Genomic DNA, 24,529 nt, shown 5'->3' on the forward strand with positions numbered 1-24,529 from the left:
AGAGGTCTTACTGCAATTGTACAGGGCCTTGGTGAGGCCTCACCTGGAATATTGTGTTCAGTTTTGGTCTCCTAGTCTGAGAAAGGACGTTCTTGCTATAGAGGGAGTGCAGCGAAGGTTCACCAGACTGATTCCAGGGATGGCTGGACTGACATATGAGGAGAGACTGGATCAACTGGGCCTTTATACACTGGAGTTTAGAAGGATGAGAGGGGATCTCATAGAAACGTATAATATTCTGACGGGAAGGGACAGGTTAGATGCGGGAAGAATGTTCCCGATGTTGGGGAAGTCCAGAACCAGGGGACATAGTCTTAGGATAAGAGGTAGGCCATTTAGGACCGAGATGAGAAGAAACTTCTTCACGCAGAGTTATTAACCTGTGGAATTCCTTGCCGCAGAGAGTTGTTGATGCCAGTTCATTGGATATTCAAGAGGGAGTTAGATATGGCCCTTACGGCTAAAGGGATCAAGGGGTATGGAGAGAAAGCAGAAAAGGGGTACTGAGGTGAATGATCAGCCATGATCTTATTGAATGGCGGTGCAGGCTCGAAAGGCCGAATGGCCTACTCCTGCACCTATTTTCTATGTTTCTAACTAACTAACTTTCAGGATTGAGAAATGGAACAATATTTCCTTGCATCCCACAGTGCAAATGTTCCCCAGCTCAAAAGCTTTGAAAAAAATATTTTCTATTCAAAAACAATTCCATGCATCCTTTACACAGCGTATTTTAATCTAGTACATGTCAGCCTGACCCAGAAGTTTAAGGCAGGCACTAGTGCTGTGATGAGGGATTGCTATATTGTTGATAGTGCTGTCTTTCAGTTATATATGAAACTGAGGCAGTTTGAGTGGAGCTTAAATATCCTGTAACATGATGTCGCTGGTGGAAAATGGCAGCTGCAGTTGCCTACACAACAATGAATTGTATGAAATGTTTGCACTTGATAAAACACTATACAAATACAAGTATTATTTTTCTTACAGTATTGTATGTCACTGCCATAACCACGTTGCTGTTGCAATATCATTTGATCTTGTTTTATTTATCTTCAGCTTAACTAGAAGCAAATCTCTGTTGAACTTTAAAAAAATACTTTGAAGAGTTAATTAAACAACACAGAATAAATCAATTACATGCTAAAATAAAATACCAATTGTTTCAGAACCAATAAAGGATAAAATGTACATCAAATTAACTGAAAGGCTAAACCTCAGCAAGACATTATTAAATACCATTCAATGGTGTTATATAAATACTTGCATTTTCTTTATATTCATTAACTGACTGGGAGCAATTTACTCATAGTCATTAAATATGCTAATATTGGACGAAAGGCTGAATGAATTAACATACTAGCGAGTGAATAGCTTAATCCAATACTTTATCTAAGCCGACTTTAAAAGGCTCAATAAACAAATGTTTGTCTTAATACATCACCAACAACAAATGAGAAATAGAATTAATGAGTGAGCGATAGAGAAAGTTTAGAATACAGGATAGCTACATCCAAAATAAAATAAATGAGACGCCCGATTGAGAGTGACTGAAATGAACGCATGAAACTTGTTAATGAGGAAATGGGTGAGCAACGGAAGGTGAAGCGAAAGGTAGGGAAGGAGCGAACGAGGAAAGGAAGAATAAAAAAAAATTAAGAGAAAGGGAACCAGAGGAAATAAGGGAAATGACGTCGCTGTTGAGTGTCCGTAGCTGTTGCTGGGCTCCAATCAGGGTTAGTGAAGGGCTGGGTTTCCCTTGTGGTCCCAGTCCAGTCCGGGCTCTGCCTCTGTCCCTGTCTCGCTGCCGCAGGTAGTCCCCGGAGCGTGGGAGCGCTGAGCTGCCAGGGTTAGGGACTCCAGAGCCAGGGGCAGCAGATCAGAAAGATAGGGAAGGGCAGAAGGAGGAGAGCTGATCGATCACCAAGAAAGAGATAGAGTGAAGACTCCCCCCTTTAAAAAGACTCGCCTTGCACGACCCAAAGTGTTTTACAGCCAATTAAGTACTTTTTGTTTTGAAGTGCAGTCATTGTTAAAGAAAGAAAAGACTTGGATTTATATAGCGCCTTTCACGACCACCGGACGTCTCAAAGCGCTTTACAGCCTTAACTTAACCAATAACGGGTATAATGGGGAGTGGATCTGATTAAATGGCAGAGCAGGCTCGAGGGTCCGTATGGCTGACCTGCTCCTATTTCTTATGAAGGACTTTTTTTTAAAGTGTAGTCACTGTTGTAATGTGGGAACTGCAGCAGTCAATTTGTGCACAGCAAGCTCCCACAAACAGCAGTGGGGGAATGACTAGACAATCTGTTTGTTTTAGTCATGTTGGTTGAGGGATAATTATTAGCCCCAGGACACCAGGGATAACTCCCCTGCTCTTCTTTGAAATCATGCCACAGGATCTTTTGTGTCCACCCAAGAGGGCAGACATCTCCCCTGAGAGGCAGCACCTCCGACAGTGCGGCACTCCCTCAACACTGCACTGGACTGTGAGCCTGGATTTCTGTGCTCAAGTCCCTGTAGTGGGACTTGAACCCACAACCTTCTGACTCCAAAGCAAATGTGCTACCCACTGAGCCACAGCTGACACTGCATGTGAATGAGGCAGATTGTGCTGCTATTGGAGGAACCTCCACGAGAAGGTGGGTTTACCCGAGACTCCTTCAGAGGCAGCACTGAGTGAGAACATCTGCCAGCTGCACCACTGGAAGGCCCATGTCTGGCCAGGTGCCAATAGGCCTATGCACACCCAGTTGGAATCTTGCACATGTGCAGTTGTTTCACTGGTGACTTGAAATTCTCTTTATGTAAATACCAGTAGTGCACATTCCAGGACATATTAAAGAAAGAGAGAACTTGCATTTATACAGCGCCTTTCACGGCCTCTGGATGCCTCGGAGCCCTTTACAGCCAATGAAGTACTTTTTGTTTTGAAGATATTAGAACAGCTGTTTTGGATCATAAACGGGCATCAACTACTTTAGGCTATAGTGGAAATAGTACAAAAAAAACCCCTCCAAATTACTTCCGACTGTTGTCTTGTGCGTTGAGTTTGTCAGTAATATGTCCCGAGTTCCAGCAGCAAATGACACCCACTGTTTTCTATCGTTGTGTTACAGACAAATGTCTTCGCTTGAGTTCCTCACAAGGCTGCCCTTGCCTCGTTTGGCCTACCACAGGATTTCTGCGCAGAACCCTGGAGTGGTCTTCCTGTCAGGATTCCAGTCCAGCATGAATGGAGAGAAAGCATTGGCTTTGGAGGAGTACTGCCGCTCGGCCGGGCGCTCCTTTGTCAGGTACTGTCTCAAAGTTCTAAACACGCAAAGATCTCTTTAAACAAAGACCGCGACTTGGAATGGGCTTCTGGGTAGGGTCGTGAAGGCAAACCTGTAACCATTCAAGTGGTAGTTCGATAAAACTAAAGACTTGCATTTATATAGCGCCTTTCTCAACCTCCGGACGTCCCAAATCGCTTTACAGCCAATGAAGTATTGTTGCAATGTAGGAAACGCGGCAGCCAATTTGCGCACAGCAAGCACCCACAAACAACACTGTGATGATGACCAGATAAACTTGTTATTGTGATGTTGATTGAGGGATAACTTCCGGGGATAACTTCCCTGCTCTGCTTCAAAATAGTGTCATGGGATCTTTTGCGTCCACCTGAGAGAGCAAACAGGGCCTCAGTTTAACGTCTCATCTGAAAGACGGCACCTCCGAGAGTGCAGCACTTCCTCGGCACTGCACTGGGTGTATCAGACTAGATTTTTGTGCTGAAGTCCCTGAAGTGGGACTTGAACCCACAACCTTCTGACTCCGAGGTGAGAGTGCTACCCACTGAGGCACAGTATATATTTTAAAAAATTCATTCATGGACTGTGGGCATCGCAGGCAAGGCTGGCATTTATTGCCCATCCCTAATTAACCTTGGGAAGGTGGTGGGATTGTTGGCCAACTAGAGCAGCTCCCAACTTCATCCCATTCATTGAGCATGCAAGCTGCCATAATTGCTGTTTACATTGCTTAATGCAGCATTAAGTATACTGCAAAATTATTGAAACCTTAGATCATTTATTTACATTTTGATAATTTATTAACATGTACGAGTTTAACTTCCAAACTCGCGGATACAGCTGGTCACACCCTTCTGGTCCCAGCTTCTCCTCTCGGGTGCTGGATCACGCCCACACACACACCACACACACACGCCGACACGCGTGCGCGCGCACATACACATGCACACCACACACACACACACACCACACACGCCGACACACACACCACACACGCCGACACACGCACCACACACACGCTCACACACACACACACACACACACACACACACACACAGGAATGTGCAGCTCTGCATGATCACCAGCACTGTGAGATGGGCCGAATAGTCCCCTTTGGTGCTGCAACTTTATATCTGGGGTTGTGAGTCAGGAAAATAGGCCTCGGTGATGAAGGAATAACGAGATAGGATAGCCAAAATATTTAATTGTTAGAAGCATGCAGCGAGGAAGATAATAAATGGCTTGATTATAGTCTTGGATGATAAAACCATTGGTACAGTTAGAAACATAGAAACATAGAAAATAGGTGCAGGAGTAGGCCATTCGGCCCTTCGAGCCTGCACCGCCATTCAATGAGTTCATGGCTGAACATGCAACTTCAGTACCCCATTCCTGCTTTCTCGCCATACCCCTTGATTCCCCTAGTAGTAAGGACCTCATCTAACTCCTTTTTGAATATATTTAGTGAATTGGCCTCAACAACTTTCTGTGGTAGAGAATTCCACAGGTTCACCATTCTCTGGGTGAAGAACTTCCTCCGCATCTCGGTCCTAAATGGCTTACCTCTTATCCTTAGACTGTGACCCCTGGTTCTGGACTTCCCCAACATTGGGAACATTCTTCCTGCATCTAACCTGTCTAACCCCGTCAGAATTTTAAATGTTTCTATGAGGTCCCCTCTCATTCTTCTGAACTGCAGTGAATACAAGCCCAGTTGATCCAGTCTTTCTTGATAGGTCAGTCCCGCCATCCCGGGAATCAGTCTGGTGAACCTTCGCTGCACTCCCTCAATAGCAAGAATGTCCTTCCTCAGGTTAGGAGACCAAAACTGTACACAATACTCCAGGTGTGGCCTCACCAATGCCCTGTACAACTGTAGCAACACCTCCCTGCCCCTGTACTCAAATCCCCTTGCTATGAAGGCCAACATGCCATTTGCTTTCTTAACCGCCTGCTGCACCTGCATGCCAACCTTCAATGACTGATGTACCATAACACACAGGTCTCTTTGCACCTCCCCTTTTCCTAATCTGTCACCATTCAGATAATAGTCTGTCTCTCTGTTTTTACCACCAAAGTGGATAACCTCACATTTATCCACATTATACTTCATCTGCCATGCATTTGCCCACTCACCTAACCTATCCAAGTCGCTCTGCAGCCTCACAGCATCCTCCTCGCAGCTCACACTGCCATCCAACTTAGTGTCATCCGCAAATTTGGAGATACTACATTTCATCCCCTCATCTAAATCATTAATGTACAGTGTAAACAGCTGGGGCCCCAGCACAGAACCTTGCGGTACCCCACTAGTCACTGCCTGCCATTCTGAAAAGTACCCACTCTTTGCTTCCTGTCTGACAACCAGTTCTCAATCCATGTCAGTACACTACCCCCAATCCCATGTGCTCTAACTTTACACATCAATCTCTTGTGTGGGACGTTGTCGAACGCCTTCTGAAAGTCCAAATATACCACATCAACTGGTTCTCCCTTGTCCACTCTACTGGAAACATCCTCAAAAAATTCCAGAAGATTTGTCAAGCATGATTTCCCTTTCACAAATCCATGCTGACTTGGACCTATCATGTCACCTCTTTCCAAATGCACTGCTATGACATCCTTAATAATTGATTCCATCATTTTACCCACTACCGATGTCAGGCTGACCGGTCTATAATTCCCTGTTTTCTCTCTCCCTCCTTTTTTAAAAAGTGGGGGGTTACATTGGCTACCCTCCACTCTATAGGAACTAATCTAGAGTCAATGGAATGTTGGAAAATGACTGTCAATGCATCCGCTATTTCCAAGGCCACCTCCTTAAGTACTCTGGGATGCAGTCCATCAGGCCCTGGGGATTTATCGGCCTTCAATCCCATCAATTTCCCCAACACAATTTCCCGGCTAATAAGGATTTCCCTCAGTTCCTCCTCCTTACTAGACCCCCCGACCCCTTTTATAACCGGAAGGTTGTTTGTGTCCTCCTTCGTGAATACCGAACAAAAGTACTTGTTCAATTGGTCCGCCATTTCTTTGTTCCCCGTTATGACTTCCCCTGATTCTGACTGCAGGGGACCTACGTTTGTCTTTACTAACCTTTTTCTCTTTACATATCTATAGAAACTTTTGCAATCCGCCTTAATGTTCCCTGCAAGCTTCTTCTCATACTCCATTTTCCCTGCCCTAATCAAACCCTTTGTCCTCCTCTGCTGAGTTCTAAATTTCTCCCAGTCCCCAGGTTCGCTGCTATTTCTGGCCAATTTGTATGCCACTTCCTTGGCTTTAATACTATCCCTGATTTCCCTTGATAGCCACGGTTGAGCCACCTTCCCTTTTTTATTTTTATGCCAGACAGGAATGTACAATTGATGTAGTTCATCCATGCGGTCTCTAAATGTCTGCCATTGCCCATCCATAGTCAACCCCTTAAGTATCATTCGCCAATCCATCCCAGCCAATTTACGCCTCATACCTTCAAAGTTAGCCTTCTTTAAGTTCTGGACCATGGTCTCTGAATTAACTGTTTCATTCTCCATCCCAATGCAGAATTCCACCATATTATGGTCACTCTTCCCCAAGGGGCCTCGCACAACGAGATTGCTAATTAATCCTCTCTCATTACATAACATCCAGTCTAAGATGGCCTCCCCCCTAGTTGGTTCCTCGACGTATTGGTCTAAAAAACCATCCCTTATGCACTCCAGGAAATCCTCCTCCACCGTATTGCTTCCAGTTTGGTTAGCCCAATCTATGTGCATATTAAAGTCACCCATTATAACTGCTGCACCTTTATTGCACGCACCCTTAATTTCCTGTTTGATGCCCTCCCCAACATCACTACTACTGTTTGGAGGTCTGTACACAACTCCCACTAATGTTTTTTGCCCTTTGGTGTTCTGCAGCTCTACCTATATAGATTCCACATCATCCAAGCTAATGACCTTCCTAACTATTGCCTTAATCTCCTCCTTAACCAGCAATGCTACCCCACCTCCTTTTCCTTTTATTCTATCCTTCCTGAATGTTGAATACCCCTGGATGTTGAGTTCCCAGCCCTGATCATCCTGGAGCCACGTCTCCGTAATCCCAATCACATCATATTTGTTAACATCTATTTGGTGGTTGGTGGTGTTCCCCTCCGTTAGCCATGTTGTTCAGCGCGCACATTGACATTTGGATGTTCCTGCAGCCCACTAACTCAGTGAATCAAAGTGACCAATGATGTAAATAAAATAGCAAGGAGAGAAGCAGATAGTCACCTAATGTCCTGCTGACTTAATCAACAAAATGTTCCGTGTTTAAATTTATATTTGCTATTTGATAGAAATTGTTGGAGATCTTTTCAACTGTTTTACACTCTTGCTGCTCGCCGTTTGACCATTGACTCGGTCTGCTCAGTTGAATGTGTGACTAAGCACTGGCAGAAAATATATTTGCTCTTTAAATAATCCAAACATGTGAACTTTCAAAAGTGAAATGAACTCTTGCGTATCAGATTTAATAATCGGATAATTTCTTAACATTTAAATTGGCACCCCTATTAAGCACTCTATGACATGTTTATGATTTCATCTCACTTAGTGCACAAACTTACTGCCCCCCGCCCAAAACATTCAAAAATTCGAGATCCCGAACCTCCCCCTGGCATCTATTGAGCTTGACAGTCTGTTCCGCTGATGATGTTAGAAAGAACTTGCATTTATATAGAACCTATCAAGGGCTCGGAATGCTTCACAGCCAATGTGAGCCCACAGCATTTTGAAATATAATTGCTGTAGTAGTGTAGACAAACGCCAACTTGCGCACAGCAAGATTCCGCAAATGGCAGTGAGAAAATGATGTTTTTGATGGTATTAGTCAAGGGGTAAATGTTGGCCAAGGAGAGCAAGATAACCCCCTCCTACCCTTTGTTGGAGAATGCCAGGGTATCAGTTACACCCACCTAAGGCGGCATGGTCAGGGCCTCGATTTTAACGTCTCATCCAGAAGACAGCACCTCCAACAGAATAGCATTAAAGTGCCAGCCGCGATTAGAAAGACTTGCATTTATATAGCGCCTTTCACGACCACCGGATGTCTCAAAGCGCTTTACAGCCAATGAAGTAATTTTGGAGTGTAGTCACTGTTGTAATGTGGGAAACGCAGCAGCCAATTTGCGCACAAGCAAGTTCCCACAAACAGCACTGTGATAATGACCAGATAATCTGTTTTTGTTTAGTGATGTTGATTTGAGGGATAAATATCGGCCAGGAATAACTCCCCTGCTCTTCTTCGAAATAGTGCCATGGGATCTTTTACGTCCAACTGAGAGAGCAGACGGGGCCTCGGTTTAATGTCTCATCCGAAAGACAGCACCTCCGACAGTGCAGTGCTCCCTCAGCACTGCACTGGGAGTGTCGGCCTAGATTTTTTTTTTGTGCTCAAACCCCTGGAGTGGGACTTGAATCCACAACTTTCTGATTCGGAGGTGAGAGTGCTGTCCACTGAGCCACAGCTGATTAGGTGCGCAAGTCTCTGGGATGTGGCTTGAACCTACAATCTTCTGTCCCAGAAACAAGAGCGTGGCACCGAGCCAAGGCTGACATTTTGTTACACAGAGGATGATCAATGGGTGGCAAGGAAGTGTAGTTAAGACGGCAACATTTAACTCTGATAAAGGGTTATAAAATTGATACCATGCCCAATGCCTAGACTTGTGGGATTATTGCCAAAGGGAGTATTTTTCACAGACGGAATGATTTTTTGAATTTCACTTACAAGTCTGGCCAAAGAAATTTATGAGGCTTGAAACATCTGTGAGAGGGTACAGCTTCATGAAGACCCGAAGGACTAACTAGCACTGGTGATGGGTAGGACAGGCTGCCCTTCAACTGCTCCACCAGCTAATCTGTAGCCTTCATCATGTCACGGCTTCTGAAAGATAGTAGAGACCCTGAAGGGAATGAAATTCCTCCTCAAGAAAAATGTGAGGTTGCCTCTGGTTTTTCACCCTAATTGGTGAACTGCTAACGTTCTTGTATATGGAAAAAGAACAGAAAAAGGCAGGCTAGCCAATCTCCCCGGGTCCCAGGTTATAAGAACATAAGAAATAGGAGCAGGAGTCGGCCATTTGGCCCCTCGAGCCTGCTCCGCCATTTAATAAGATCACGGCTGATCTCATCATGGCCTCAACTCCACTTCCCCGCCCGCTCCCCATAACCACTTCACTCCCTTATCGTTCAAATATATGTCCCACCAGCACCTTTTAAATTTATTCAATGACTCAGCCTCCACAGCTCTCTGGGGTAGAGAATTCCAAAGATTCACGACCCTCTGAGAGAAGAAGGTTGGCACGGTCTCTGTCTCTCCCCACCACCCCCCCCCCCCCCTCAACCATGGAAATATCCGGCTAGGTAAAGTGCAGTGTGCTGGGAATGCAAATGTGTTCATTATGGGACGAAACCTGCACCATGGTTTTTTTTTTGTTACGACAGAAATGTCATCCCCTTGCACTCGATCTGCAGACAAAGCTGATGCTTTCAATACATGTAACGTCCGCGTGCTTAAAAAAAAACTTCAAATAGCAAAAACATCTGCTAGCTTTATTGTAACCAGACTCATCTAGGGCATGTTTGTTTCCGATTGTGAATTGTACGCAATGCTACAGTTTCCATGGGAACAAATAAATCTATGCTTAATAATCGTGTAACCCCTTACCACCCCACCCCCACCCATGCACTTGACTCGTATGTCTTGTTAATTGATAAACCCTGATAGTCTGAGGGTTCGTCACATGTAAAGCGATAGTTTGACAGCCTTCCGGGCTGCATGATGGTGCAAAGTGGTAGCGCTTCACAGAGTGGTCGGACACATGTTCCTGCTCGTGATTCTTTACATAAAGAAAGACTTGCATTTATATAGCGCCTTTCACGTCCACCGGATGCCCCAAAGCACTTTACAGCCAATGAAGTACGTTTTGGAGTGTAGTCACAGATGTAATGTGGGAAACGCGACAGCCAATTTGCGCACAGCATGCTCCCACATACAACAATGTGATAATGAGCAGATAATCTGTTTTAGTGATGTTGATTGAGGGATAAATATTGGCCAGGACACCGGGGATAACTCCCCTGCTCTTCTTCGAAAGAGTGCCATGGGATCTTTTACATCCACCCGAGAGAGCAGATGGGGCCTCGGTTTAACGTCTCATCCAAAAGACAGCACCTCCGACAGTGCAGCACTCCCTCAGCACCACACTGGAGTGTTAGCCTAGATTTATGTGCTCGAGTCCCTGGAGTGGGACTTGAACCCACAACCTTCATGAAGCGTATCCAAACTTAACCAAGAAAGGGTAGCTGGTGGAGATCAAGCACTCTACCACACAAGGAGGCAAGATCAGGCAGCGAGTCTCCCTGGGCCACCTTTTTATTCCTCTTAATGGCCAATTTCAGAGAGTGTTGCACTTCAATTATTTTTTACAAGGACTGCCTTGGGGCTCACATGACTTGTCACAAAGGCCTGGATCTATCAAAGACTGAAATCTTGGACTTTTGCTTTCTACCTAGCAGCATTAACATAGTGCCGGTTGAACAGTTAATCCTGATTGCTAAGATTCCCACTACTATTTCAGTCTTTCAAAGGACTAATCAAATTTATTTGCAACTAAATAATTGACAATTACAAAAATATGAAGCAAATGTTATACAGCGCAATAAACGTATACAAGCAATAATCAGGGTGCGGTCCACAATAGGTTGATTTACACTTTTCACATTTTCTCCAGTTAAAACAGTTTAGCAGATATTTTTCCAGTGGATTCTTTCAGATCGTCCTTCATGGCATACATAATGCTACAGTTTCCTTTTGAACTATCAGGATGTCTTGCAATAAAATATTTATGGAGTTCTTGGGATAAAATTAAACATCGAGGGTGCAAACAGGTAGTAGTGAATTAGTTGCCCATCGTACACCCGGTTGGATAGTGAGGAAAATCAGGTGGAGTATATTACAGGGTATATCAAATACTGCCCATTTTGTGCCCTACCAAAGTTTAATTTGGAAAAACAGCAGTAATCCAAGCAGAATTGCTGAATTGCCAGAACGATCCTCTTTTTTTTTGATAGTCCATTCTTCAAAGGAACCAAGTGTATTAATTGAACATGATCAAAGTAACAATACTGTTTTCATATGCGACAATGGTGCTGTTTTTTTGTAATTTATTTTATTAAGCTTGTACCACATATATCATTAAGAAGATCATAATGAACAGGTAAACACACCTTGTCTCGAACTTTAGCTCGTTCAACACTTCAGTGTCTCCAGATCCTGGGAATCATAACATTAATTGCTCACAACAATGCAAAGCACGTAATCTAATTCAGACATACAGGTGAAAGAGTTCTGTGCCTGTACGACAGAGTGTCTCCGAGCAACCATTTTAGATTGTAGTAAAATGAGTGGTGCCCATTTTAGATCTGGAATTCCATAGTTCTTTAGCACCTTCACAACCCCAGCAGTGCGTTATTTAAAAATACAGTGGTGTGGCTGAACATTTTAAGCAGATAAAGATGCACCGTGGGTGATTTATCTATCTAGCTAGCTCAGGGTAAAAAGAAACCAGCATTAGGTTCATAAGTTGTGACAACAGGCTTTGCTGAGAGGCCTGGTAAACAGGCTCTTTGTCTGTCCAAAGATTTTCCCTGATAAAGATAAAAGGAGTGGATTAAGCTAGAGTCCAGCGCCTCCCTCCTGCATTGGAAGTCCAGTATTTTACTGCTACAGAAGTGTCAGGCCACCCACTGGCTCTAACCTTAATATCATTCCACCTCTGATGAAATAGATGAACTTAACACAATTGCACTGCAGTAACTTAGCATATTTTAACGATGGAACGTTAATACTTCTTAATTTAAAAATGCAGAGGTACCAAGGATCATGTTACGTGTAAGGTATGCACCTGTGAGTATGCTCACGGGTTTGTAGAGGAGTCTAGTGTCCCGCTCCCCTTTTATAGGGGGCACTTGTAAATTATATGATTTTAATGCCCCAAAAAAATCACAAAAGGGAAAAAAAAACCACAAAAAAAACAAAAAGAGGGCAGTTATAAGTCTCTGGAGTGTCCCCCAGATTGGGGGGGCACTCGATCTAATGTTTATTTTGTACCCTCCCCCCCCCCCCCCCCAAAAGAGTTGTAGAGGAGTCAGTGTTCCATGTATATGTGGAATGTGTGAGGTTGCAGCCCCTCTTCCAATATTTAAAGGGGCTGCTCCTCAAATTCTGGTTGAACTTCAGTCCCACACTCCTGATCCTTGGGCACCCTGTGCGGAGCGGAGCAGGCAGGTTGGAAGGCCTCCTCGATGACTGCTCCTGGGCATGGCCAAGGTGGCCATTAACCGGTCGAGGGGGTCGTTCAGCCCGACCGCCTGCCTCTCTTCCGCGGTTACATTCGAGCCAGGGTGTCCCTGGAGATGGAGCACGTGATGTCCACCGGTACGCTCACGGCCTTCCGCAAGAGGTGGGTGACTGAGGGACTGAAGTGCATTATTTCAACCGGGAACAGAATTTTGATTTGATTTGATTTGACAAAGGTTCCCTTTTATGTTTCATTGTTAATTTGTGGTTTTTGGTGCCCTCAAAAAAAAAAAAGGGACACTTGAATGAAAGTTTCTACCAAAATAGTTGTAAGCTGTTGAGTTGGTAATGGCTTAGCCAGTCATGTGACATTCACAAGGCTCAATAAAACCCCAGCCATTGGGTTCAGGGGATCCACGATGAGGCACTATCACTAAAGAAGTAGTACTAGGTTAAAATCATGGGAATAAAGGTGGACAAGTCCCCTGGACCTAATGGCTTGCATCCTAAGGTCTTAAAAGAAGTGGCTGCAGAGATAGTGGATGCATTGGTTGTAATCTACCAAAATTCCCTGGATTATGGGGGAGGGTACTAGCAGATTGGAAAACCGCAAATGTAACGGCCCTATTTTTTAAAAAAAAGGAAGCATACAGAAAGCAGGAAACTGTAGACCAGTTAGGATAAGATCTGTCGTTGGGAAAATGCTGGAGTCCATTATTAAGGAAGCAGTAGCAGGACATTGAATTATGCTTTTCCAAATCAAGCAGAGTTAGCATGGTTTTATGAAAGGGAAATTATGTTTGACAAATCGGCTGGAGTTCTTTTAGGATGAAATGAGCAGGATGGATAAGAGGGAACCAGTGGATGTGGTGTATTTGGATTTCCAGAAGACATTCGATAAGGTGCCACATAAAAGGTTACTGCACAAGATAAAAGTTCACAGGGTTGGGGGTAATATATTAGCATGGATAGAGGATTGGCTAACTAACAGAACAGAGAGTCAGGATATATGGGTAATTTTCCGGTTGGCAAATAGTAACTAGTGGAGTGCCGCAGGGATCGGTGCTGGGGCCTCAACTATTTACAATCTATATTAATGACTTGGATGAAGGGACCGAGTGTAATGTAGCCAAGTTTGCTGATGATACAAAGATGGGTGGGAAAGCAAATTGTGAGGACACAAGAAATCTGCAAAGAGATATAGACAGTGAGTGGGCAAAGAATTAGCAGATGGAGTATAATGTGGGAAAATGTGAGGTTATCCACTTGGCAGAAAAAATAGAAAAGTAAATTATAATTTAAATGGAGAAAAATTGCAAAGTGCTGCAGTACAGAGGGACCTGAAGCACAAAAGGTACAGCAAGTAATCAGGATGACAAATGGAATGTTGGCCTTTATTGCAAGGGGGATGGAGTATAAAAGCAGAGAAGACCTGCTACAACTGTACAAGGTATTGGTAAGGCCACACCTAGAGTAATGCATACAGTTTTGGTCTCCGTATTTAAGGAAAGATATACTCGTATTGGGAGGCTGTTCAGAGAAGGTTCACTAGGTTGATTCCGGAGATGAGGGGATTGACTTATGAAGATAGTTTGGGCCTATACTTCTTGGAGTTCAGAGAATGAGAGGTGATCTTATCGAAACATATAAGATAATGAGGGGGCTCAGCAAGGTGGATGCAGAGAGGATATTTTCACTCTTATGGGAAACTAAAACTATGGAACATAGTCTTAGAGTGAGGGGCCGCCCATTTAAAACTCAGATGAGGAGGAATTTCCTCTGAGGGTTGTAAATCTGTGGAATTCTCTGCCCCAGAGAGCTGTGGAGGCTGGGTCTTTGAATATATTTAAGGCAGAGATAGACAGATTTTTGAGCGATAAGGGAGTAAAGGGTTATGGGGAGCAGGCAGGGAAGTGGAGCTGAGTCCATGATCAGATCAGCCATGATCCTATTAAATGGCGGAGCAGGCTCGAGGGGCCAGGTGGCCTACTCCTGCTCCTATTTCTTAATGTTCTTGTGTTCCACGGTGGTTGTGAGCTTGGTGAATGAACTGGTAATGTGTAGTGCAATTGTTAAACCTTTTGCTAATAAACCAACTGGTTCTTAATAGCAATGTGTTGCTATGAATTCTTAAGCGAGGAACCCTTAAAGCAAATGCATGACAAAACGGATCATGTCCGTGTGGAATTTTGTCCGAGTTTAATTTGACAGAATTTTTTTTTTTATCAGGCAATCATTTATTTGGACTGGTCTGTGCTTCTATGTCTAGGTTTGATTACACAGGCAGTGGCAGCTCAGATGGGAATTCCAAGAATTGCTTGTTGGGAGATTGGAAGAATGATGTGCTAATGGTTTTGGACAACCTTACCACAGGACCTCAGGTCAGCACTGAAAGCCCGTGTGTTACAGCTGCATCATTATCTTGGTTCATTTACCACGTTGTAATTAACGTCTTTTTCATTAATTGTGAAATATCAATCATTTGTTAATTTCCCCCCTGCCCCCTGCCCTCCCCTGAAGATGGTCACTAATGGTGGGGTACAGTTACACGACACTGACAGCTCGACAATGCCTTGCTAAAGCCTAAATAGTGAGCGTTAACATTCAGCTGTAGAGTGTTAAAATTCACATCCTTGTGTTCAAATCCCTCCGTGGCCTCGCCCCTCCCTTTTTCTGTAACCTCTTCCAGTCCCCTGACCCTCAACAGTAACAACAACTTAGATTTATATAGCGCCTTTAACGTAGTTAAATGTCCTAAGGCGCTCCACAGGAGTATTATATGATAATTTGACACTGAGCCACATAAGGAGAAATTAGGGCAGGTGATCAAAAGCTTGGTCAAAGAGGTAGGTTTTAAGCAGCGTCTTAAAGGAGGAAAGAGAGGTGGGAGAGGTTTAGGGAGGGAGTTCCAGAGCTTGGGGCCTAGGCAACAGAAGACACGACCACCGATGGTTGAGCGATTTTATAATCCGGGATGCTCAAGAGGGCAGAATTAGAGGAACGTAGACATCTCGGGGGGTGGGGTTGTGCGGCTGAAGAAGATTACAGAGAGAGGGAGGGGTGAAGCACGGAGGGATTTGAAAACAAGGATGAGAATTTAGAAATCGAAGCGTTGCTTAACCGGGAACCAATGTAGGTCAGCGAGCACAAGGGAGATGGGTGAATGGGACTTGGTGTAAGTTAGGACACGGGCATATATTCAATGACCCAGGCTCCACAGCTCTCTGGGTAGAAAATTCCAAAGATTAATGACCTTCTGAAAGAAGAAATTCCTCCTCATCTCTGTCCTAAATGGGCGGCCCCTTATTCTGAAACTATGCCCCCTAGTTCTAGATTCCCCCACAAGGGGACACATCCTCTCCGCATCTACCTTGTTGAGCCCCCAAAGAATCTTGTATATTTCAATAAGATCACCTCTCATTTTCTTCTAAACTCCAATGAGTAGAGGCCCAATCTCCTCAACCTATCCTCATAAGACAAAACCCTTCATTCGGGAATCAACCTCGTGAACTTTCTCTGAGCTGCCTCCAATGCAAGTATATCCTTCCTTAAATAAGGAGACTAAAACTGTACACAGTACTGCTGTATATTTACAGGGCAGGCATGCTACCTATTGTTCTTTAAAGGGAGATTGCGGCCTCTGTGAATTGTTAGCCAGAACCTGGGATGCTAAAGTTTCACTGCATTGTTGTTCTTTAATTTGCATGGTTGACAAATTCTTGTTTTCACGAAATATGCAACCACTATGCTGAAATGTCATTGTGTTACTCGAATGTGATAGTCCGGAGACAAAAGTAACACTGAACCAGCCAATTTAATATCCTGCTCAAAACAGCTATTGCTGCTGTTTTGAAGAAATACTCCAGGGAAAGGCTATGAATATCACCCTTGTAACGCTTAGCTGAGGATTTGCCAGCTTGTTTCGAGGGGGGGAAAATAAAACACCAGCTTATTTGCTCGAGCTCGCCAATGGTTACTGTAGCAGAAGTTTCGCCCAGTGTGGTATATACAGAGCAGAAGATCCCTGGTTGTATCCAGCTCATGCTGAGTTAACAGCTGGGCTTCTTGGTATTCTTGGGCGGAGAAATATCCAAGGGCTCCTACTCCCCATTGCTATTTGGTGATCTCTTCCGCAGCGTGCGCTTGTGTGGAAGTCGGATCAAGCACGGTCGCGATGCTCTCCGCTGTCGAATAGCCGGACAACACTTAACTGTTTGGGCTCTCGCGTGTAGAGTGGCCACTTGGCTGTGGTGCCGGAGAGCAGCCAGCACCTGTGGAACTATACTGCATGCACTGCAGCAACTCGCCAAGGCCTCTTCGACAGTACCTCCCAAACCCGCGACCTCTACTGCCTAAAAGGCACACGGGAGCACTGTCACCTAAAGGTTCCCCTCCAAGTCACACACACCATCCTGCTTTGGAAATATACCGGCCATTCCTTCATCGTCGCTGGGCCAAAATCCTGGAACTCCCTCACAGCACTGTGGGAATACCTTCACCACATGGACTGCAACGGTTCAAGAAGGCGGCTCACCACCACCTTCTCAAGGCAGCACATCCAGATTACAGGCTCACGCGTTTAACATCGGTAAACTTTTTTTGTAATGCAGAGAACTGGCTAATACTTGGGTAAAGCTGAAAGTGCAATTTTATTTTCTGAGGCTTCCCTGGAGTATAATAAATGCAAACCTTTGTGAGCATTAATGTTAGCGCTTCCTTTATTGTACACTAGTACTGTACCGAGGTAGTGGCAGAACACTGGTACATGTACAGAGATAGCTGTGGTCTTCTAGTTCAGTACATGATAAAGAAAGAAAGACTTGCATTTATATAGCGACTTTCAAGATCACCAGATGTCCCAAAGTGCTTTGCAGCCAATGAAAAACTTTTTTTTTGAAGTGTAGTCACTGTTACAATGAAGAAAACTCAGCAAGCTCCCACAAACAGCAATGTGATAATGACCAGATAATCTGTTTTAGTGATGTTGGTTGAGGGATAAGTATTGGCAAGGACAAAATAATGCCATTGGGATCTTTTAAGTCGACCTGAGAGAGCAGACGGGGCCTCGATTTAACGTCTCATCCGAAAGACAGCTCCTCCGACAGTGCAGCACTCCCTCAGCACAACATTGGAGTGCCGGCTTGGATTTATGTGCTCAAGTCTCTGGAGTGGGCCTTGAAACCACAACCTTCTGACTCAAGAGGCAAGAGAGCTACCCACTGAGCTATCGGTATGCTAGTACAGATTGAACCTCCCTTATCCAGAACTCCCTTATCCGGAACCACCCCTCGTCCAGAAGCATTCCTGGCCACCGGGTGGCACATGCGCAGAACTCTGACATGAACAATCGCTGGCCTGATCCCGCGATCCACCGCCACCCCACCCCCCCCCCCCAATGATCTCTCTGCCGCACTCCCAGCCCCAAGCCAGCCTGCCTCGATATCCCCTTGCTCAGTACCCGTACCATCCAATTTAACGTGACCAACCCTCGTCCGTAAAAATCCCTTATCCAGAACAGGCCAGGGATCGAGGGTTCGGGATAAGGGAGGTTCAACCTGCACTGTACATATATAGAGAGGGCTATGGTAAATAGTTGCCAACTCTCATTAGACCTATTCCTGGAGGTTTCATCAGATGACCTCCCACCTCCAACCACCCCACCCAGTCAAACAGTCTTTATTCCCATCTCCAATATTTCATAAGTCTAATGTATGCATCTGTGAGTATGCTCAAAGGTTTGTAGAGCTCCTAGAGATGGAGCACGCGGTGTCCACCGGTACGCTCGCGGCCTTCCGCGAGAGATGGGCGCCGGAAGGACTGGAGTGCATCACCACCCCCAGCAGCCAAATTTTAATTTGAACCACGTCAAAAGTTTAAGTTTGTCGGTTTTAGTGCCCCCCCCGCCGCCCCTTTTAACCAGGGGGCACTTGTATAATTTGCATTTTGGTGCTCTCAGGAAAAGGAAACTGGGGCACCTGAAAAGGTTTTGGAGTGTGACACCCACCCGCCTTTAATCAGGGGCACTTGATTGTTTTCTACAAAATAAAGCTGTTGAGTTGTGAGTGGCTCACGTGATGTTCACAAGACTCCATAAAACCCCAGCCAGTTGGGTTCAGGGGATCCATGATGAGGCAGGCGGATGAACTGGTAATGTGTAGTGTGATTGTTAAACCTTTGCTAATAAACCAACTAGTTCTTAATGCGTTGTTATGAATTCTTAAGAACATAAGAATTAGGAACAGGAGTAGGCCATCTAGCCCCTCGAGCCTGCTCCGCCATTCAACAAGATCATGACTGATCTGGCCGTGGACTCAGCTCCACTTACCCACCCGCTCCCTGTAACCCTTAATTCCCTTATTGGTTAAAAATCTATCTATCTGTGACTTGAATACATTCAATGAGCTCGCCTCATCTGCTTCCTTGGGCAGAGAATTCCACAGATTCACAACCCTCTGGAAGAAGAATTTCCTTCTCAACTCGGTTTTAAATTGGCTCCCCCGTATTTTGAGGCTATGCCCCCTAGTTCTAGTCTTCCTGTCCAGTGGAAACAACCTCTCTGCCTCTATCTTGTCTATCCCTTTCATTATTTTAAATGTTTCTATAAGATCACCCCTCATCCTTCTGAACTCCAATGAGTAAAGACCCAGTCTACTCAATCTATCATCAATCTATAAGCAAAGAACACATGAAGCAAATACATTACAATAACAAAAGTATTCAAAGAAAATGAGAGAAACCCCCATGATTTTCCTCCCTGGGTTACTTACAGCAGTGTCCATGAGCTACATCTTTAATTCCAGGAGACTCCAGGGAAATTCTGGAGGGTTGGCAACTCTATGTGGTAGATGTATAGAGATGTCTGTAATGCTCCAGTACGTATATAGAGATTAGGTTGCCAACTCTGGTTGAATATATATTCCATCAGGTTTCATCAGATGATCTCCCACTGCCCCGCCCAGTCAAACAGCTCCTGCGCCCCCCCGCCCCCCCCCCCACCAATCACCATCTCCAATATCGTTATACCTGATAAACAAAAGTGTTCAAGGAACAGAAGAAACACTCAATGCCCTTATGATTTTTCTTCTAGGTTGCGCAAAGGAGAGTAATCTTTAATTCCTGGAGACTCCGGGAGAGTTGGCAACCCGAGTAGAGATAGCAATAGTAAGCTACTACATCTATAGAGATGATTTTTATTTTTTTTATCTGTTCCGGGATGTGGGCGTCGCTGGCAAGGCCGGCATTTATTGCCCATCCCTAATTGCCCTCGAGAAGGTGGTGGTGAGCCGCCTTCTTGAACCGCTGCAGTCCGTGTGGTGAAGGTACTCCCACAGCTTTGTTAGGGAGGGAGTTCCAGGATGATGAAGGAACGGTGATATATTTCCAAGTCAGGATGGTGTGTGTAACTTGGAGGCCATCTTGGAGTTGATGGCGTTCCATGCGCCTGCTGCCCTTGCCCTTCTAGGTGGTAAGAGGTCGCGGGTTTGGGTGGTGCTGTATGCTAGTACATGTAGAGATGGTAATAGTGGCGTTGTCTCTTAAACCGCACCCCTCCCTCCACAATTGACGATGTATAATAGAACGTATAAAGATTGTATTTGCGGAAAAAAAAATGTCTAATAATTTTTTCACTGGTTCTTTAACATCTTGGGGGTGGGGAGGGTGTAATGTATTTTATAATAAATTCGTGCCTTTAGCTGACCTCCCTCAATATTTCAGATACTCGTTGGCTCCAGTATGGGAGGATGGCTCATGTTATTGGCTTCCCTTGCTCGGCCGGGGAAGGTGGCTGGACTGGTTGGCATAGCAACAGCGGCTGATCACTTTGCAAATGCTTTCGAAAAGCTCCCCCCGGAGGTAAGAGAACGCAAATGCAACAGCATTTAAAGACTTGAATAAAAGATTTTTTAAAACTGCAAATGAAGATAGAAAATGCTGAAATTACACAGGTAAAGAGACGAGATGGGTGAACCTTTTGAATGTGTGATGACTGGTACATGCCCAAAACATTTTATATCTTTTCTCTTTAAAGACTCTGTATTTGCAGCAATTTCTGTTTATCTGTTGGATAATTACATACCCGCTCTAAGTATAGATTGTCAGTGTACCGTTCCCATTCACTCCCTTGACACCTCTAAACATACAATTTCAGCATATTGAAAATTCACATTCTACACATTCAAAGTATAACATTTAATGGCCACCTACTTATTTATCGGGGCTGAACTGTGCAGAGACATTCCAGCTTTGGTCTCGGTATTACAGGGTTCATGTTCCGCATTGTGGAGCCTTGAACATTTCCAATCGTTATATATTAAAACATTGCACTTTTGGTGTAACTGTAATTTGGGGGTTTTTCAGGACAATAAAGCCGTCCTAGTCATCGGGGACTTGAGACAAGCCCACATCACATTTCCTCTCCGTTCCCTGCATGGTTGTGATTTCCATTTTATACTGGGGATTAAAAATATTAATTTGAACATGTCAAATGTCTCCCGTCCTGTCAGTCAGGCTGCCCCAGAGTTGCTGTACTGAGAGAAATGGATGTCGGGGCCTGAGTTGATCAAAGTATGTTAACGGCTGGATATTTTAAACAGAGTTGACAGCTGCCAATGAACTGGAAGCTGCACAGAATGTTGCATAAATGTTAACTTTCATAAGCTGATAGAAACACCAATTCAACTTTTAATTTTTCTTTCCTTTTCGGCCCAGCGCATAAATGTTAATTCAACTTTTAACTTTTATTTTCTTCTCCTCCTTTTGGCAGCAGCAATCTCTTATCCCGACCCCCATCCCCTCCTTTCTCTCCAATCTATGGGAGATCCGGCAAGTACATCCCAAAAACCTACTGGAACTGCGCATGCACAAGTGCTTTACTTCGTCGGCAGCAGTCATGTCCAGTTTGTCATTAAAGGTATCCCTCACCCCAGGCTTCACTTCCCCTTTAAGTCATGTTTAAGTGCCCGCACCTTTGCACGGTGCTGGTGCAGGTAAAGTGATGAAGGAGGATGTAATGTGTCACCAAGCCCTTAAAATTTGGGTTTGTGGGGTGATGTAAAAGGGGTTGCCGTAAAAGATCCCATGGCAATATTTCGAAGAGCAGCAGGGCAATTATCCCCAGTGTCCTGGCCAATATTTATCCTTCAATAACATAACAAAAACAGATTATCTGGTCATTATCACATTGCTGTTTGTGGGAGCTTGCTGTGCGTAAATTGGCTGCCGCGTTTCCCACATTTACAACAGCGACTGCACTTCAAAAGCTACTTCATTGGCTGTAAAGCGCTTTGAGACGTCCGGTGGTCGTGAAAGGCGCTATATAAACGCAATTCGTTCGTTCTTTTTCTTCTTTCATTTTCTCAGCTGAGAAGCGAGGCCAAGAGGATGGGGCAGTATCGGGTGCCATCCAAGTACAGTGCCAGCGGCTTCTATACCATCGCATATGACTTTGTAAAGGAGTCGGAGAAGCACCATGTGCTACAAAGCACCCTTGCGATCTCGTGCCCGGTACGGCTCATCCACGGCATGGCGGATGACATGGTCCCGTGGCAGATTTCTGTCAAGGTGGCGGAGCAACTCGCGAGTGACGACGTGGACATCATCCTCCACAAGAACGGCGACCACCGCATGTCGCAGGGCGATGACCTCAAGCTGCTGGTTGCCACTGTTGGTGACCTGATGCTCCGGCTAACCGAAAAAGATCTGAAATGACCAACTTGGTGTTGGAACAATTGCCGGTTAACTCCTTGGCCACAATGGGGCTTCACCTGCGTTCTTTATTTGTTGATGTAGTATAAATAATGGCGGATAAATTAAAACTACAGCAGCCAACAAACTCTAAATAATGTCCTTGGATTAAGGGGAACGCGGTTAGACAAAAATCCCTGCAGCAACTGAGCTTTGAACAACTACCAATAAATCCTCGCATTAAAACAATTTTACTATTGAATTAATTCACCAGTGAAAAGGCTACTTCAAGCAAATTAGAAATATTAGAACTGAGATGAGGAGGAATTTCTTCTCAGAGGGTTGTAAATCTGTGGAATTTGCTGCCTCGAAGAGCTGTGGAAGCTGGGACATTGAAAAAATTTAAGACAGAAATAGACAGTTTCTTAACTGATGAGGGAATAAGGGGTTCTGGGGAGTGGACAGGGAAGTGGAGCTGAGTCCATGATCGGATCAGCCATGATCGTATTAAATGGCGGGGCGGGCTCGAGGGGCCGTATGGCTTATTCCTGCTCCTATTTCTTATGTTCTTATGTACAAGGCTCTTAAAATTCCCTTATCGATGTGCTTTAGAACTTGCCTGAGGAAGGAGGCAGTTCTCCGGTGTAGTACATTACAACAGTGACTACATTTCAAAAGTACTTACTTGGCTACTTTGGGACGATCTGAGGTTCTAAAAGGCATTATGTAAATGCATGTACTCCCTTTCTTAGTGCTAAACCACAGTCTCGGGGTCAATCCCTGGATGATGCTGTTCGCAGATCTCAGCATGGGGAGAAGTTGGGGTGCTGGTGGAACCATCTCCCATGCAGACTTGGCACCTTGCAAGGGTTAAGGGGGAAAATTGGTGTGTGGGGGAACAAGCCAAAATGTTAAATAATTTCCTTATTGCCGCTTGATGTAAATCATGGTGTTAATCTGCGGTGCTCAAGCAAAAGCTGGATGTGTTTCTGACTGTGGCGGAGATTAACTCTTACAGAAGATTAGACGATAAGGGAATAAGGGGTTATGGGGAGCGGGTGGGGAAGTGGACCTGAGTCCATGATCGGATCAGCCATGATCGTGTTAAATGGTGGAGCAGGCTCGAGGGACCATATAGTCTACTCCTGCTCCTATTTCTTATGTTCTTAAGGTAGATACTGCATGGAATTTAATGGCCAGAGTGATCTCCTGGACTAGTTTCGATCAAAATTAGATTGGTCGGAGAGGAATTTCCCAGATTTTTTTTTTCCAAAATTGGCCTGGGTTTTTTTTTTAAACCTGTTTTTTTTTTTGCCTCTCCCGGAGATCACCTGGTTTGGGGTGGGGTGGAGTGTGTATGTTATGATACACAGGGTATCGCAATTGTGTGGGACAGGCTCGATGGACCAGGTGGTCTTTACCTATCCGTCATTGTTCGTATGATTTCCTCTCTCCCGCTTCACCTTTACTTCACCTCGCTTTACAGTAACCATTAATTGTCCATTTTGTTTACTTTGATGGGGAATGAGTCTAAGTCTTCCCATGAGGAAATGCAAACCTTTCCGCACATTTCCACTTGGAAAAGCTAGGCATCCTGAAAAATCTTACTGCACTGTTTAGACTCCTGTGAGCTTGTGATGTCAGTCACATTAACCCATGCGATTGGAATTTTGTCTCCCCCCCCCCCCCACCCCCTGATCGATAATCTTGCGGAGAACGCATGGAAAACCCTTTATAGAGAGGGGCGCTAACGGGCCGCGATGCACTTACCGCCCAAGCGCCGCGCTGTTAGTGCCTGCCACGAACTTCGTTGTTGATTTAGTGGCGCTGCTATCGGTTTAGCACAGCGCACTTTAGCGCCCGCCCACTTGGTGTCGTCATCAGTGTGCAACGCCACGTTAGTGCTGCAATCCCAAACTTCACTCCTGCCCTAATGCCCGGCGCAGTCACCGACGGGGAGAACGGGCGTGCCGTGGAAGCACCCGGGGCGATATATAGCCGGAGCCGGTGGGTGCTCAGTGTAAAATCTGTGAACATAAGAACATAAGAATTAGGAACAGGAGTTGCGAGAGGGATGGTGTACATAAACAGGGAGGTCCTGCTGCAACTGTACAGGGTATTGGTGAGGCCGCACCTGGAGTAACCCTTAATTCCCTTATTGGTTAAAAATCTATCTATCTGTGACTTGAATACATTCAATGAGCTAGCCTCAACTGCTT

The 24,529-nt window shown here is 44.9% G+C and overlaps 1 protein-coding gene across 3 annotated transcripts; it reads left to right on the forward strand.

The window, feature by feature from the left end:
- Positions 1-1,585: 1,585 nt before the first annotated feature.
- Positions 1,586-22,559, forward strand: LOC139275915 (palmitoyl-protein thioesterase ABHD10, mitochondrial-like). Of its 3 annotated transcripts, none has more exons than XM_070893133.1 (5): positions 1,586-1,614; positions 3,123-3,299; positions 14,896-15,007; positions 20,343-20,480; positions 21,987-22,559. In XM_070893133.1, exons 2-5 carry the CDS (start codon positions 3,127-3,129, stop codon positions 22,332-22,334), a joined length of 771 nt encoding a protein of 256 aa, XP_070749234.1. In that variant the 5' UTR covers positions 1,586-1,614; positions 3,123-3,126; the 3' UTR covers positions 22,335-22,559. The 3 variants fall into 3 exon arrangements, with proteins under 3 accessions (XP_070749234.1, XP_070749232.1, XP_070749233.1); XM_070893131.1 differs by lacking the exon at positions 1,586-1,614 and adding an exon at positions 1,757-1,813; XM_070893132.1 differs by lacking the exon at positions 1,586-1,614 and adding an exon at positions 1,833-2,003.
- Positions 22,560-24,529: the final 1,970 nt, after the last annotated feature.

Source organism: Pristiophorus japonicus, chromosome 11 (assembly GCF_044704955.1).
Source record: "Pristiophorus japonicus isolate sPriJap1 chromosome 11, sPriJap1.hap1, whole genome shotgun sequence".
Lineage (NCBI taxonomy): Eukaryota > Metazoa > Chordata > Chondrichthyes > Pristiophoridae > Pristiophorus > Pristiophorus japonicus.

What these genes read in the sequence shown, in the direction of transcription:
- LOC139275915 (XM_070893133.1), top strand. Translation starts at nt 3,127, where the DNA reads ATGTCTTCGCTTGAGTTCCTCACAAGGCTGCCCTTGCCTCGTTTGGCC. An exon ending in GCCGGGCGCTCCTTTGTCAG is followed by an intron (nt 3,300 to 14,895) that starts GTACTGTCTCAA and finishes TTCTATGTCTAG; the next exon opens with GTTTGATTACACAGGCAGTG. An exon ending in TCGAAAAGCTCCCCCCGGAG is followed by an intron (nt 20,481 to 21,986) that starts GTAAGAGAACGC and finishes TCATTTTCTCAG; the next exon opens with CTGAGAAGCGAGGCCAAGAG.